Source organism: Rhinatrema bivittatum, chromosome 6, assembly GCF_901001135.1.
Source record: "Rhinatrema bivittatum chromosome 6, aRhiBiv1.1, whole genome shotgun sequence".
NCBI classification, from domain to species: domain Eukaryota; kingdom Metazoa; phylum Chordata; class Amphibia; order Gymnophiona; family Rhinatrematidae; genus Rhinatrema; species Rhinatrema bivittatum.
In genome coordinates this window covers 793,044-808,528 of record NC_042620.1, presented here as the reverse complement: position 1 = coordinate 808,528, position 15,485 = coordinate 793,044, and the positions used below count along the sequence as shown (strand labels likewise).

The 15,485-nt window shown below is 45.4% G+C and overlaps 1 protein-coding gene across 1 annotated transcript in view; it reads left to right on the top strand.

The window, feature by feature from the left end:
• Positions 1-15,485, top strand: part of LOC115093339 (unconventional myosin-X-like) — a 556,890-nt gene that overhangs the window by 396,312 nt on the left and 145,093 nt on the right. The window contains exon 36 of the mRNA XM_029604967.1: positions 5,691-5,898. Coding sequence (XP_029460827.1) covers positions 5,691-5,898 — 208 coding nt within the window. The remainder of the gene's footprint in view (positions 1-5,690; positions 5,899-15,485) is intronic.

The following is a 15,485-nucleotide window of genomic DNA, read 5'->3' as shown; positions in this document are numbered from 1 at the left end:
GCTTTTCCTACCTTATCTGTTTCAATCCATATCACTCGCCCCAAATGTTTTATCCTTCAGGAAGCTGATAAAATCTTGGTTCTTTGAACAAACAATTGCTGCCCATAAATAACTCATGCAACAAAATGCTCTGTGCTCTGCACATATTCTATAAAATTCCCTGCCTGGTTTCTTGTCTGATTTTTAAACTAATGGTAGTCACTTAAAACTCTGAAGCCAGCCCCTCAATGTTGTGTAACTCACTTACCCCTAGATTCATCAAAATGTGTTAACACATGGTTAATGCCTGTGATATGAAAAAGGGGTATGTTTAGGGATATTTTTGAATTACCATTTCATTATTAACTTTTTTGAATGCAAAAATTCCACCATGACTTCCATCATGACTCCCTGTCATATTAGCCCAGTAACTTCTCCCTCTTTCATCTTATGTAATTGTATTCTTGCTTTGTTCATGTTAGATATCCCTGAATCTAATCCTTCTTATTAACCTTTATTTATTTATTTATTTATTTTTTATTTTTATATACCGATGTTCCTGTAAAGAATACATATCGCACCGGTTAACAAGGAACTGAACAGTCGCCTCCAGGGCGGAAATACATTAAAACAGTCGCCTCAAGGCAGAATACATTAACACAAGTATACAGGAAAACTATTAAAGAGAACTTTCATAAACTCAATTAAATGTAACTCGGAACCATAAATCAGGAACATATGTACAGAGGTAGGTATATCGTCTGTCGCTTCACCAGATTTTAGCTCTCAGGGAAAGCTTGAGTGAATAGCCAAGTCTTTAGCTTCTTTTTGAATGTCGGAAGGCATGGTTCTTGGCGGAGGTCCGGTGGGAGCAGGTTCCAAAGATGGGGACCTGCAGTGGACAGAGCTCGTTTCCTCAATGAGGTTTTTGTTGGCTGGGTGTGAAGCATGTTCTGGTATGCACTTCTGATTGGTCTATTGGAGATGTGTTGCTGTAGTTGGAAGGATAGGTTGAGGGGGGAGATGTTGTGAAGAGCCTTGTGAATCATCATGAGGGATTTAAATTGTATCCTAAATTTTATAGGCAGCCAGTGAAGATTTTGGAGGATAGGGGTGATGTGATCCCATTTTTTGGTGTTAGTGAGAATTCTGGCCGTCGCATTCTGGACCATCTGAAGTGGTTTGATGGTGTTGGCTGGCAGGCCCAGGAGGAGTGAGTTGCAATAGTCCAGTTTAGGGAGGATGATAGATTGTAGTACCAAGCGGAAGTCCGGAAGTGTAGAAGAGGTTTTAATTTTTTTAAGACTTGCAATTTGAAGAAGCAGTCTTTGGTAGTATTGTTTATGAACTTTCTGAAGTTGAGTTGGTTGTCCAGAAGTACACCAAGATCTCTTACTTGTGGCGTGTGGTCGATTGATGTGAAGGAGAGTTGGGTGGAACTAGTTGGGTTGAATAGAGAGCACTTGTCTGGAGCTATTATGAGGATTTCAGTTTTGCTAGTATTTAGCACGAGGTTGAGGCTTGTTAGCATGTTTTTGATTGCCGAAAGGCAGCTGTTCCAGTAAGACCACGTTTTGTGGAGGGATTCCATTATCGGGATGAGGATCTGAATGTCATCCGCGTATAGGAAGTGTGTTAGCTTGAGGTTAGATAGTAGATGGCAGAGTGGAAGGAGATAAATATTGAATAGTGTAGGTGAAAGGGATGATCCTTGAGGTACCCCCAGCTTTGATCTGATAGGGAGTGATTCTTTGTTGTTAATCCTAACCTTGTATTGCCTGTTTTCAAGGAAAGATTTGAACCAGTTGAGCGCTGAACCTGTTATACCAATATCTGCTAGATGCTGAATGAGGCAGGAATGGTTCACAGTGTCGAACGCTGAGGAGAGGTCCAGTAAGACGAGAAGAAAAGGTTGACCATTTTCCAGGTTGATGAGGATGTTATCAGAAAGCGAGGCTAGTAGAGATTCAGTGTTCAGTGACTTTCGAAATCCGAATTGATTGGAGGTTAGAATGTCATTCTCTTCTAGGAATTCAGATAGTTGTCTGTTTACTACCTTCTCCATGATTTTTGCAATCATTGGGAGGTTGGCAATTGGTCTGAAGTTAGCTGGATCAGTGGGTGGAAGGTTAGGTTTTTTAAGGAGAGGCTTGAGAATAGCAAGCTTGAGTTGGTCAGGGACTTGACCTTGGGAGAGCGAGCAGTTTATGATGTCTGCTATCGGTTTAGCGATGATGTTAGGAATGGAGAACAGTAGATTGGATGGGATGTGGTCAAGTGGGTGGGACGAGGGCTTCATCTTCCTAAGGATGTTTTCAATTTCTAAGGCGGAAGTCTGCTCAAGGGAAGCCATCGAAGCTGTAGTTGCTTTGTATTGCATGTGGGTTGGGTGAGAGTGTTGTGTGCTGGTGGTGGGAGGGTAGTTCGGTTGAGGAGAGGGCCCCTTGAGAGGAGCGAGGAGGCTGTCTATTTTTTTCTCAAAGTAGATCGCCAGTTCGTTGGCTTTGTTGGATGCTTGTGCGTCTGGTATAAGAGGGGTAGTTGGTTTAGTGAGGGCTGACACATAGGAAAACAGAGCTCTAGAGTCGAAGATAAAGTGGTGGATCTTTTTTGAGAAGAATTCTTTCTTGGTTATATTGATGATGTTTCTGTAAGAGTTTAGGCAAGATTTATAAGCCAAGAGGGTAATAGTGGACGGGTTTTTTCGCCACCTGTGTTCCTTACATCTGAGCTCTTGTTTGAGCAACTTCAACTCCGGCGTGAAACAGGGTTTCCTGTTGTCCTTTTCAGGATGGAGCAATTTCGTGGTCATGGGGCATACTTGATCAGCCACCCTATTGGTGATGTTGATCCATGAGGTAGTGGCAGTGTTGACGTCTGAGAGGTTTAGTTGAGCTAGTTCTTTGGATAAATGAGAGCTGAGGATTTCTCCAGTACAAGGTTTTCTGATGGCGACTGAGGTTGCATGTGTAGTTTGGGGAGGGTGTTCCATGATCTCTAGAGCCGTGGAGATGATTCGGTGGTCCGTCCAAGGGACCTGTAGGCATGATGGATTGTTAACGGACGATATTCCTTCATTTACAAAAATGAGGTCTAACGTGTGACCTGCCTTGTGGGTGGGTTCGTTGACAATTTGCCTGAACCCCATGTAGCCGAGAGAGGAGAGTAGGGTTTCGCAGTTGGTGGAGCGAGGTAGGACATCCACGTGCAGGTTGAAGTCTCCCATGAGGATCGCTGGTTTTCCTGCATTAAGATGTTTGGCGGCTAGTTCAATGATGGGGGATGGGTCTGCCTCGAGAATTCCTGGGGGAGCGTAAATCAATCCGATTAGAAGGTATTTTGATTTGAAGAGGGCAAATTTGAGGTTAGCTGTTGTAATTGTGGCTTGTAGGGTCAGGCCTAATCCTTTTTTGGCGGCTAGGAGCAGCCCTCCTCCTCTTTTTTTGATCCTGGGAATAGAGAGTAGGTCATAAGCCTGGGTAGGTAGCTGATTTAGAAGTACTGTATCTGTAGTTTTTAACCAGGTTTCTGTGATAGCACAGATGTCTGGTTTAGTATCGTTTAGGAGGTCGTTGAGGATGTGTGATTTTTTAGAGATGGACTGAGCATTGAATAAAGTCAGTGAGAAAAGTGCCAGGCCTAGTAGTTGTGTGCAAGGCGTTATAGAGATGGGGATGATCCTCTGTTGTCGGTTGCGTGAATGTGGGTAGGGCTTAGGGAGTCTCCTCAGACGGTTGTAGAAGATAGGAATGTTGAAGGAACGCATGGTGGCTACTGGAACTACGGGCAGTGCTGGTAGATCGAGTGGGGCTGGAAAGGGAGGAGCCTGTGGCTATGATAGCTGGTGGAGCTCTGAGGCTTCTCAGAATGCTTGAACCACCAGGATGTGGTAGAAGAGGGCAGAATAAGCAATAATGGAGGCGAAGCAAATGTTGAGCCGTACTAGAGGCCGAGTCTCCACTTGGGGCTGCACGAAGGGGCGTGTAGCACTGCTGTGGTGGGGTAGTGTAGCGAAAGGAGGGCCTTTCGTCTGAATCCTCACAAAGGCTCACAAAGGAGCGCACTAAGGGGCAGGCCCCTTAGGTCGCGCTCCTTCGGGTGCGCGACGCCTGGTGAGCGACGCCCCAGGGAGCGTCTGCAATTTAAGGGCCTGAAAACAGTGCTGGGCTAGACGGCTGGGTTGGGGGTGGGAGCAGTATCACTCACCACGTGGTCCTGCTGCTTCTCTTTATTTTGCAGGTTTCTGAGCCCTCTTCTCCCTTTTTTTCTCTTAATTTCCCGGTTCACTGTTCACTGCTGGCTCACAGAAGGGAGGGGTGAGCGGGCTCTTGCCCTGACTGGGCTGTGCCGACCGCACAAGCCACTGCAGTGGAGGAGGAGAGAGACTGAGAAAGGATTGCGGCAGAAAGAGGGACGCCCAGGGAAGCGTCTGTAATTTAAATGCCTGAAAACAGTGCTGGGCTAGACGGCTGGGTTGGGGGTGGGAGCAGTATCACTCACCACGTGGTCCTGCTGCTTCTCTTTATTTTGCAGGTTTCTGAGCCCTCTTCTCCCTTTTTTTCTCTTAATTTCCCGGTTAAACATGTATCTTGTTACATGCCTTGATCTCTCTGGCTGGAAAGGCTTGTTGTCAGCATTAGTAGCATGGGATTTATTTAATGTTTGGGTACTTGCCATGTACTTATGACCTGGAATGGCCATCATTGGACATAAGATACTGGGCTTGATGGACCCTTGGTCTACACCCAGTATAGCAACTTCTTATGTTCTTATGAGGAAAGTAACGAGCTGGTTTGTTTTCTAATTCTAATCTATGAAGAAGACTGTTAGTTTGTTATAGTGGGTCACTGTTAAGAGGGTGGAGGGTATCGAAGGGATAGAACCCAGGAGATTGTCTATGGTCTCTAGATGACTTCTTGACTTCATTAATAGCTTTTAATAGTATGCCTTCTTAGTCTCATGTGTACACATGTGGTAAGTCGGATGGTGCTGTCTGCATTTGGCTTTGTCCAGTCTGACTCCAATTTGCACCTTTTCTAGTTTCCTACCCAATCTCTTTAGCTTTTCTAATTCAGATGTAAGCCATGAAGTCAGTGGAAGGTTAGTTAGGAAGGTTAGGATACCATACCAATTGAGGATTACCTCCTGCCCCAGGCTAAAAAGCGATGTTCTGAAAAAAATGGAGACAGAACATAGAGAGTTGACACTCCGGAGGTCACTGAGGGGACTTCCAATGAAATTATCAGGAGTGGGTGGGATTACGAGGATCTGACCGCTGCAGCCTTATGGTCAGCAATGAAGATCGTGGGGCCCTGGAAGGTGACTGGAGCTCTGGCACAGCTTTCTTCAAAATTTTCAAACCAAAGTCTATTTGGATTTTAGATGTAATTACTTGTCTTTCCAAATCCAATCTCAAGGTGAGCTACATTGACGTACTGTAGGTGTTACCCTGCAATCTCAGAAGCTAATTTACTAAAGGTTTATTCCATTTTGTGTCTAAGGGAAACATGCTTAGTAAATTAGATCCTAATTTTGTATCTGAGGTAAAGAAGGGTGAAAGGCTTGCCCAAAGTCAGAAGGAGTATCAGTGGGAGAAGCAGGCTTCCCTGGTTCACAGCCCAAACTCTAAACACTAAGCTACTCCTCCTTGCAAGTAATATTTAAAGTAAGTAACACTGAATGCAATTAATTCTTCCTGCTTTCCCTTCCAGGATGAAAGAGCAGTTTGCAAGCACTGAACTTGACAGATATGCTCAGTTTATTACTGAATCCCTGAAGAAGACCAAAACAAGAGAGTTTGTACCATCACAGGATGAGATCTCAGCTATCATCAGGCGACAAGAAATGACTACAACAGTGTATTGCCATGGAGGAGGATCCTGTAAAATCAGCATCAACTCCCATACAACTGCGGGTGAGGTAAGAGAATGATACTGGACACACTTCCATACCACTGCAGGTGAGGGAAGAGGAAAAGGTACTGCATACATTTCCAAGCCACGGCAAGTGAGGTAAGAGAAAGATACTGGACACACTTCCATACCACTGCAGGTGAGGGAAGAGGAAAAGTTGCTGCATACATTTCCAAACCACTGTAGATGAGGGAAGAGGAAAAGGTACTGCATACATTTCCAAACCACTGCAAGTGAGGTAAGAGAAAGATACTGGACACACTTCCATACCACTGCAGGTGAGGGAAGAGGAAAAGGTACTGCATACATTTCCAAACCACTGCAAGTGAGGTAAGAGAAAGATACTGGACACACTTCCATACCACTGCAGGTGAGGGAAGAGGAAAAGGTACTGCATACATTTCCAAACCACTGCAAGTGAGGTAAGAGAAAGATACTGGACACACTTCCATACCACTGCAGGTGAGGGAAGAGGAAAAGGTACTGCATACATTTCCAAACCACTGCAAGTGAGGTAAGAGAAAGATACTGGACACACTTCCATACCACTGCAGGTGAGGGAAGAGGAAAAGATACTGCATACATTTCCAAACCACTGCAAGTGAGGTAAGAGAAAGATACTGGACACACTTCCATCCCACTGCAGGTGAGGGAAGAGGAAAAGGTACTGCATACATTTCCAAACCACTGCAAGTGAGGTAAGAGAAAGATACTGGACACACTTCCATACCACTGCAGGTGAGGGAAGAGGAAAAGGTACTGCATACATTTCCATACCACGGCAGATGAGGGAAGAGGAAAAGATACTGCATATATTTCCATACCACTGCAGGTGAGGTAAGAGAAAGATACTGGATACATTTCCATACCACTGTGCATGAGGTAAGAAAGAAAGATACTGGACACGCTTCCATAACACTGCGGGTGAGGTAAGAGAGGAAGATAAGGGACACGCTTCCATAACACTGCGGGTGAGGTAAGAGAGGAAGATAAGGGACACGCTTCCATAACACTGCGGGTGAGGTAAGAGAGGAGGATACTGGACACGCTTCCATAACACTGCGGGTGAGGTAAGAGAGGAGGATACTGGACACGCTTCCATAACACTGCGGGTGAGGTAAGAGAGGAGGATACTGGACAATCTTCCATAACACTGCGGGTGAGGTAAGAGAGGGTTAGGGTTAGGGTAAGGGACACGCTTCCATAACACTGTGGGTGAGGTAAGAGAGGAAGATAAGGGACATGCTTCCATAACACTGCGGGTGAGGTAAGAGAGGAAGATAAGGGACACGCTTCCATAACACTGCGGGTGAGGTAAGAGAGGAAGATAAGGGACACGCTTCCATAACACTGCGGGTGAGGTAAGAGAGGAAGATAAGGGACACGCTTCCATAACACTGCGGGTGAGGTAAGAGAGGAAGATAAGGGAGACGCTTCCATAACACTGCGGGTGAGGTAAGAGAGGAGGATACTGGACACGCTTCCATAACACTGCGGGTGAGGTAAGAGAGGAAGATAAGGGTCACGCTTCCATAACACTGCGTGTGAGGTAAGCGAGGAAGCTTGGGACACGCTTCCATAACACTGCGTGTGAGGTAAGAGAGGAAGATAAGGGACACGCTTCCATAACACTGTGGGTGAAGTAAGAGAGGAGGATACTGGACACGCTTCCATAACACTGTGGGTGAGGTAAGAGAGGAGGATACTGGACACGCTTCCATAACACTGCGGGTGAGGTAAGAGAGGAGGATACTGGACATGCTTCCATAACACTGCGGGTGAGGTAAGAGAGGAAGATAAGGGACACGCTTCCATAACACTGCGGGTGAGGTAAGAGAGAAAGATAAGGGACACGCTTCCATAACACTGCGTGTGAGGTAAGCGAGGAAGCTACGGGACACGCTTCCATAACACTGCGTGTGAGGTAAGAGAGGAAGCTTCCCAGTCTTTTGCATCGAGTGTCACATGTATGATTTTTTACCCACCGGTGAGAAGTTGTACATGTGCATGCGATGCAAAGAGCTCCTGGCTCTCAGAGAACGAGTCCGATCTCTGGAGGCTAGAGTGGCAGACCTGGAGGAGCTGAGGCAGACAGAGAGGTATATAGATGAGACCTTCAGGGACATAGTAGTCAAGTCCCAACTTCAGACTGGCAGCCCTGGTGCTGCCTTGGAGGAAGAAGGTCTCATAATGGGAGAGCATCAACAAGGTGTAGCAGGAAAGGATCCTGTAGCAAGGACCTGCTCTCTAGGTGATGCATTGTCCTTTCGCACTGAGGATATCTCCCCAAGGCCTACTGCCCAGGAGGAAGGGTTAGGTCGGCCGTCATAGTTGGTGATTCAATTATTAGGAATGTAGATAGCTGGGTGGCTGGTGGGCGTGAGGATCGCCTGGTAACTTGCCTACCTGTTGCGAAGGTGGCGGACCTCACGCGTCACCTAGATAGGATTTTAGACAGTGCTGGGGAGGAGCCGGCTGTCGTGGTACACGTGGGCACCAACGACATAAGAAAATGTGGGAGGGAAGTTCTGGAAGCCAAATTTAGGCTCTTAGGTAGAAAGATTAAATCCAGAACCTCCAGGGTAGCATTCTCTGAAATGCTCCCTGTTCCACGCGCAGGTCACCAGAGGCAGGCAGAGCTCCGGAGTCTCAATGCGTGGATGAGACGATGGTGCAAGGAAGAGGGATTCAGTTTTGTTAGGAACTGGGGAACCTTTTGGGGAAGGGGGAGTCTCTTCCGAAGGGATGGGCTCCACCTTAACCAGGGTGGAACCAGACTGCTGGCGCTAACCTTTAAAAAGGAGATAGAGCAGCTTTTAAACTAGAACAAAGGGGAAAGCCGACATTCGCTCAGCAGCACATGGTTCGGAGAGAGGTATCTTTAAAGGATACTAATGATGCATTAGAATTAGGGCATCCCGACTGTGAGGTTCCAATAATTAGAAAAGTAGTCTAAGTGCCTGTAACTAAAAACTCACCTGAGCTAAAAAATTCTAACTTATCCCTATCAATTAAAAAGCAGAATAAAAATACAAACAAAAAACAAACTTTGAAATGTTTGTATGCTAATGCCAGAAGTCTAAGAAGTAAACTCCAAGTCTAAGAAGTAAACTCCAAGTCTAAGAAGTAAACGCCAAGTACTTAAAAGAATCAAACCGCTCCTGCACGTTCGAGACTTCAGAACGGTACTTCAAGCAGTTATCTTTTCTAAGATAGACTACTGCAACTCTATCTTACTAGGTCTTCCTTCCGCTTCCATCAAACCCCTTCAGATGCTCCAGAACACAGCTGCGAGAATTCTGACCAACACCAGGAGAAGAGATCACATCTCCCCCATTCTCAAGAACCTGCACTGGTTGCCTATACACTTCAGAATCATCCACAAATCCATCACTATTATCCATAAGGCCATACATCACCAAACAACGCTCGATTTACAAATTCCTCTCAGACAACACACTTCCACCAGGCCCATCAGAGAAGCCTACAAAGGATCACTCCATGTCCCCCAAACCAAAACCACTCACTACCTAACTTTCAGAGACCGAGCCTTTTCCACAGCCGGCCCTTCATTATGGAACTCTATCCCTCCGGAGCTGAGACAAGAACCATGCCTACCGACTTTTAGAAAAAGGCTTAAGACTTGGCTATTTAAACAAGCCTTCCCAGACCCGATCTAAATGATAGTAATTTTACAAGAGACAGCAAACTATACAATAGATTTCATATCATAATGTAAATAATGTAAATATTTTAATCCCTACCGTTCGGCTCTCTTATTCTAATTTCTCTTCCCAGTTTTAAGACCCTGTTGTAATGTAACTTTTGTTCTCCTTGCACTTGTTTTTCGTTTCTTGTTCTCACCCCTTGTTTTATGTAAACCGGCATGATGTGGTTTCTAATCATGAATGCCGGTATAGAAAAACGCTAAATAAAATAAATAAATAAGATGGGAGAATTAGAATGTATAGCAGTAAATGATGACATAGACTTAATTGGCATCTCAGAGACATGGTGGAAAGAGGATAATCAATGGGACAGTGCTATACCGGGGTACAAATTATATCGCAATGACAGAGAGGAGCACTCGGGAGGAGGTGTGGCGCTTTATGTCCGGGATGGCATAGAGTCCAACAAGATAAACATCCTGCATGAGACTAAATACAAAATTGAATCTTTAGGGGTAGAAATCCCTTGTGTGTCAGGGAAGACTATAGTGATAGGGATATACTACCGTCCACCTGGTCAAGATGGTGAGATGGACAGTGAAATGCTAAGAGAAATTAGGGAAGCTAACCAAATTGGTAGTGCAGTAATAATGGGAGACTTCAATTACCCCAATATAGACTGGGTAAATGTATCATCGGGTCACGCTAGAGAGATAACGTTCCTGGATGGAATAAATGATAGCTTTATGGAGCAATTGGTTGAGGAACCGAAGAGAGAGGGAGCAATTTTAGATCTAATTATCAGTGGAGCACAGGACTTGGTGAGAGAGGTAACGGTGGTGGGGCTGCTTGGCAATAGTGATCATAATATGATCAAATTTGATTTAATGACTGGAAAAGGAACAGTGTGCAAATCCAAGGCTTTTGTGCTAAACCTTTAAAAGGGAAACTTTGATAAAATGAGAAAAATTGTTAGAAAACAACTGAAAGGAGCAGCTACAAAAGTAAAAAATGTCCAAGAGGCGTGGTCATTGTTAAAAAATACCATCCTAGAAGCACAGTCCATATGTATTCCACACATTAAGAAAGGTGGAAAGAACATCGCTCTAAGCTACAACAGCAAGAGGAAATGTGGAAAAAAGGATTCGCACTCACAAAGCGGGGAGTAGCTGGCTTGTTACGGCGGTTACTACCCCAAACCAAATAAGCCTGATACTTTACTTTCAATGCATATCCAGCATAGCTCTCTGCTTCAACGGCAGGGGAGAAGAAAAACTGATACTTCACGCATATCCAGCATAGCTCTCTGCTTCAACGGCAGGGGAGAAGAAAAACTGATACTTCACGCATATCCAGCATAGCGCTCTGCTTCAATGGCAGGGGAGAAGAAAAACTGATACTTCACGCATATCCAGCATAGCTCCCTGCTTCAACGGCAGGGGAGAACAAAAACTGATACTTCACGCATATCCAGCATAGCTCTCTGCTTCAACGGCAGGGGAGAAGAAAAAAGGATTCGCACTCACAAAGCGGGGAGTAGCTGGCTTGTTACGGCGGTTACTACCCCAAACCAAATAAGCCTGATACTTTACTTTCAATGCATATCCAGCATAGCTTTCTGCTTCAACGGCAGGGGAGAAGAAAAACTGATACTACACGCATATCCAGCATAGCTCCCTGCTTCAACGGCAGGAGAGAAGAAAAACAACCAATAAGGGCTGAATAACATAGTCTGGGTAAAACAAATAAGCATGGGTGTAGCTTGCTTATTGCGGCTGTTACTTCCCCTACTACCCCTAACTAATCAAGCTTGATATTTCACTTGGATGCAGCTCCATCACTGCTCTCTACATTAATGGTGGGGGTGGAAGGGAAAGAGAACCAAAGAGCTAAGAGAAACTGATAAGTATGAGAAAAAAATGTGTGAAGCTTGCTGGGCAGACTGGATGGGCCGTTTGGTCTTCTTCTGCCGTCATTTCTATGTTTCTATGTTTCTATTAAGGCAAAACGATTACCGGCATGGTTAAAAGGGGAGGTGAAAGAAGCTATTTTAGCCAAAAGATCTTCATTCAAAAATTGGAAGAAGGATCCAACAGAAGAAAATAGGATAAAGCATAAACATTGGCAAGTTAAATGTAAGACATTGGTAAGACAGGCTAAGAGAGAATTTGAAAAGAAGTTGGCTGTAGAGGCAAAAACGCACAGTAAAAACTTTTTTAAATATATCCGAAGCAGAAAGCCTGTGAGGGAGTCAGTTGGACCGTTAGATGATCAAGGGGTTAAAGGGGCACTTAGAGAAGATAAGGCCATCGCGGAAAGATTAAATGATTTCTTTGCTTCGGTGTTTACTGAAGAGGATGTTGGGTAGGTACCTGTAATGGAGAAGGTTTTCATGGGTAATGATTCAGATGGACTGAATCAAATCATGGTGAACCTAGAAGATGTGGTAGGCCTGATTGACAAACTGAAGAGTAGTAAATCACCTGGACCGGATGGTATACACCCCAGAATTCTGAAGGAACTAAAAAATGAAATTTCAGACCTATTAGTAAAAATTTGTAACTTATCATTAAAATCATCCATTGTACCTGAAGACTGGAGGATAGCAAATGTAACCCCAATATTTAAAAAGGGCTCCAGGGGCGATCCGGGAAACTACAGACCGGTTAGCCTGACTTCAGTGCAGGAAAAATAGTGGAAAGTGTTCTAAACATCAAAATCACAGAACATATAGAAAGACATGGTTTAATGGAACAAAGTCAGCATGGCTTTACCCAGGGCAAGTCTTGCCTCACAAATCTGCTTCACTTTTTTGAAGGAGTTAATAAACATGTGGATAAAGGTGAACCAGTAGATATAGTATACTTGGATTTTCAGAAGGCGTTTGACAAAGTTCCTCATGAGAGGCTTCTAGGAAAAGTAAAAAGTCATGGGATAGGTGGCGATGGCCTTTCATGGATTGCAAACTGGCTAAAAGACAGGAAACAGAGAGTAGGATTAAATGGGCAATTTTCTCAGTGGAAGGGAGTGGACAGTGGAGTGCCTCAGGGATCTGTATTGGGACCCTTACTGTTCAATATATTTATAAATGATGTGGAAAGAAATACGACGAGTGAGATAATCAAATTTGCAGATGACACAAAATTGTTCAGAGTAGTTAAATCACAAGCAGATTGTGATAAATTGCAGGAAGACCTTGTGAGACTGGAAAATTGGGCATCCAAATGGCAGATGATATTTAATGTGGATAAGTGCAAGGTGATGCATATAGGGAAAAATAACCCATGCTATAATTACACAATGTTGGGTTCCATATTAGGTGCTACAACCCAAGAAAGAGATCTAGGTGTCATAGTGGATAACACATTGAAATCATCTGTGCAGTGTGCTGCGGCAGTCAAAAAAGCAAACAGAATGTTGGGAATTATTGGAAAAGGAATGGTGAATAAAACAGAATATGTCATGATGCCTCTGTATCGCTCCATGGTGAGACCGCACCTTGAATACTGTGTACAATTCTGGTCGCCGCATCTCAAAAAAGATATAAATGCGATGGAGAAGGTACAGAGAGAAGGGCTACCAAAATAAGGGGAATGGAACAACTCCCCTATGAGGAAAGACTAAAGAGGTTAGGACTTTTCAGCTTGGAGAAGAGACGACTGAGGGGGGGATATGATAGAGGTGTTTAAAATCATGAGAGGTCTAGAACGGGTAGATGTGAATCGGTTATTTACTCTTTCGGATAGTAGAAAGACTAGGGGGCACTCCATGAAGTTAGCATGGGACACATTTAAAACTAATCGGAGAAAGTTCTTTTTTACTCAACGCACAATTAAACTCTGGAATTTGTTGCCAGAGAATGTGGTTAGTGCAGTTAGTATAACTGTGTTTAAAAAAGGATTGGATAAGTTCTTGGAGGAGAAGTCCATTACCTGCTATTGAGTTCACTTGGAGAATGGCCACTGCCATTAGCAATGGTTACATGGAATGGGCTTGGTTTTTGGGTACTTGCCAGGTTCTTATGGCCTGGATTGGCCACTGTTGGAAACAGGATGCTGGGCTTGATGGACCCTTGGTCTGACCCAGTATGGCATTTTCTTATGTTCTTATGACACGCTTCCATAACACTGCGGGTGAGGTAAGAGAGGAGGATACTGGACACGCTTCCATAACACTGCGGGTGAGGTAAGAGAGGAGGATACTGGACATGCTTCCATAACACTGCGTGTGAGGTAAGAGAGGAAGATAAGGGACACGCTTCCATAACACTGCTGGTGAGGTAAGAGAGGCGGATACTGATCACGCTTCCATAACACTGCGGATGAGGTAAGAGAGGAGGATACTGGACACGCTTCCATAACACTGCGGGAGAGGTAAGAGAGGAGGATACTGGACACGCTTCCATAACACTGTGGGTGAGGTAAGAGAGGAGGATACTGGACACGCTTCCATAACACTGCGGGTGAGGGAAGAGAGGAAGATAAGAGAGACGCTTCCATAACACTGCGGGTGAGGTAAGAGAGGAAGATAAGGGACACGCTTCCATAACACTGCGGGTGAGGTAAGAGAGGAAAAGATACTGGACATGCTTCCATAACACTGCGGGTGAGGGAAGAGAGGAAGATAAGAGAGACGCTTCCATAACACTGCGGGTGAGGTAAGAGAGGAAGATAAGGGACACGCTTCCATAACACTGCGGGTGAGGTAAGAGAGGAAAAGATACTGGACATGCTTCCATAACACTGCGGGTGAGGGAAGAGAGGAAGATAAGAGAGACGCTTCCATAACACTGCGGGTGAGGTAAGAGAGGAAGATAAGGGACACGCTTCCATAACACTGCGGGTGAGGTAAGAGAGGAAAAGATACTGGACATGCTTCCATAACACTGCGGGTGAGGTAAGAGGAAATGATACTGGACACGCTTCCATAACACTGCGGGTGAGGTAAGAGAGGAGGATACTGGACACGCTTCCATAGCACTGCGGGTGAGGTAAGAGAGGAGGATACTGGACACGCTTCCATAACACTGCGGGTGAGGTAAGAGAGGAGGATACTGGACATGCTTCCATAACACTGCGGGTGAGGGAAGAGAGGAAGATAAGAGAGACGCTTCCATAACACTGCGGGTGAGGTAAGAGAGGAAGATAAGGGACACGCTTCCATAACACTGCGGGTGAGGTAAGAGAGGAAAAGATACTGGACATGCTTCCATAACACTGCGGGTGAGGTAAGAGGAAATGATACTGGACACGCTTCCATAACACTGCGGGTGAGGTAAGAGAGGAAGATACTGGACACGCTTCCATAACACTGCGGGTGAGGTATGTTACGGCCTCCTTATGGATAGTAGTGGAACCACAGTTTAGACCGCTTACCTTGTGGTTGGAGAGTTGGGAACCAGGGGGTAAGCCCAGAGGTTGATAGATAATTCCGGTCGAGGCAGGCAGCAGATAGAGTAGTCCAGTAGGCAGTCCGAGTCGGGGCAGGCAGCGATCAGACAGGAACCAAGCAGATAATCCAAATAGGCAGGCAGCAAGCAGAGTAGTCCGGTAGGCAGTCCGAGTCGGGGCAGGCAGCGGGCAATCAGGAACCAAGCAGATAATCCGAATGGGCAGGCAGCAGGCAGAGTAGTCCGGTAGGCAGTCCGAGTCGGGGTCAAAAGACAGCGAAAACAGCAGCTAATCCCACAGAGAGTCCGAGGAACCAATGTGGCCGAAGCAGAGAGCTAGAGACACTGCTCTCTTTAAATAACCCTTTTTCCCACGCAAATGCGCCTCTCCCGGCGTCTGACGTCAGGGGGCGTGGCCAGCCCCCGAATCGCGCGATGCTTTGTGCCTTGTTCTGTGCCGGAGTGCTGGCGCGTCTGACGCAGAGAAATGCCCCGACCACCACCGGGCCGCGGAGAGGACGCTGCGATGTCCGTCCT